Below are 1,561 nucleotides of genomic sequence, written 5' to 3' on the forward strand. Positions count from 1 at the left end.
CACGCTTTCCACGTTCATAATGCCCCACTTAAAAATCCACCTTGTCTGTCAAAATTACGATCACACCCTTGCAGGATCAATCCAACGGTTCAAGAATTCACCACGTCATCCCGGACCCCTCAAGCATTAAATTTAAAAAAAAAATAAAACTCCGAAGCAGAGAAAGACCACTCGCCTTTCTCCATTACTTCTCCGAACCATCATACCGATCTATAAATAAAACCACTCCCTTTCTTTTTCTTTCTCACAGCAAACGGAAATTGGAAAACGAAAAGGGAAAACGAAAACGATGATGGCTTCTCGATCTTCGGTTCAGATCCGGTCCGTTTGGGCCGATAACCTGGAAACCGAATTCGAACTGATCCGGTCCACGGTGGACCGGTTCCCCTACGCCGCCATGGACACAGAGTTCCCCGGCGTGATCCACCGGTCGCGACGCCACCCGAACCTCCTCTCTCCCGGCGATCGCTACACCCTCCTCAAATCTAACGTTGATTCCCTAAACCTAATCCAAATCGGGCTCACGCTCTCCAACGCCAACGGGGAGCTCCCAGATCTGGGCACCGACGATGGCGCTCGCTTCATCTGGGAGTTCAATTTCAACGATTTCGATCCCCTCCGGGACCGCCACGCGCCGGAATCCATCGATCTATTGAGATCCAACGGGATCGATTTTGAGATGAATCGAGAAAAGGGGATCTCATCAGTGAGGTTCGCGGAGCTGATGGCCTCGTCGGGGTTGATCTGCAACGACTCGGCGGTGGCGTGGGTGACGTTCCACAGCGCGTATGATTTTGGGTACCTGATCAAAGTGTTGACGGGGCGGACGTTGCCGAAGGGGTTGCCGGAATTCATGGCGCTGGTGAGGGTGTTCTTCGGCGAGAGAGTGTTTGATGTGAAGCACATGATGAGGTATTGCGAGGGTTTGTATGGGGGTTTGGAGAGGATGGCGAAGGAGTTGAAGGTGGAGAGGGTGGTGGGGAAGTGTCATCAGGCCGGATCTGATAGCTTGCTCACATGGCATGCCTTCTTGAAGATCAAGGATCGCTTCTTCTCCGACGATGTCGGCGCCGACCATCACCGCCATCATGCCGGTGTTCTCTATGGCCTTGAGCTCCAAGTCTATTAGCTAGCTTCTAAGGATTAGCAAATCCAGATATTTAGTCAATCAATTGTTTATTATTTTAATTATTTTAATTTTAATTTTTTATATATTATCAATTTTTGTGCATAATATATATATTTTTTTTAATTTAAAAAAATTACATAAATCGCTGATAGTCCTAATTATATTCATAATTTTAATTTATTGGCACCAAAATCTTATCTTTGCTCAGTTGCTGTAGGGTGAGAATACCTAAATATATTTGAAAAGTCCGCACATGCCTCTACCAGGTAATTTGTCCATGTTTATAATATATTTGATAACAGAGGACTGACTAGAGGTGGGCACGGGCCGTCCGGCATAACCGACCCGTATTCTAGACGGGCCGGTTACGGGTTAGGCTTCTCTCAACCCAGTGGTCGGCGGGTTGGCTCAACCGTGGCCAACCCGTCAGTC

General features: G+C 47.8%; 1 protein-coding gene across 1 annotated transcript; it reads left to right on the forward strand.

The window, feature by feature from the left end:
• Window positions 1–228: 228 nt before the first annotated feature.
• Window positions 229–1,221, forward strand: LOC120255518 (probable CCR4-associated factor 1 homolog 11). Its single transcript, XM_039263329.1, has one exon. The coding sequence runs from the start codon at window positions 290–292 to the stop codon at window positions 1,127–1,129; it is 840 nt and encodes a 279-aa protein (XP_039119263.1). The 5' UTR covers window positions 229–289; the 3' UTR covers window positions 1,130–1,221.
• Window positions 1,222–1,561: the final 340 nt, after the last annotated feature.

The sequence above is a fragment of the Dioscorea cayenensis genome, unplaced genomic scaffold, assembly GCF_009730915.1.
Source record: "Dioscorea cayenensis subsp. rotundata cultivar TDr96_F1 unplaced genomic scaffold, TDr96_F1_v2_PseudoChromosome.rev07_lg8_w22 25.fasta BLBR01001043.1, whole genome shotgun sequence".
NCBI lineage: Eukaryota > Viridiplantae > Streptophyta > Magnoliopsida > Dioscoreales > Dioscoreaceae > Dioscorea > Dioscorea cayenensis.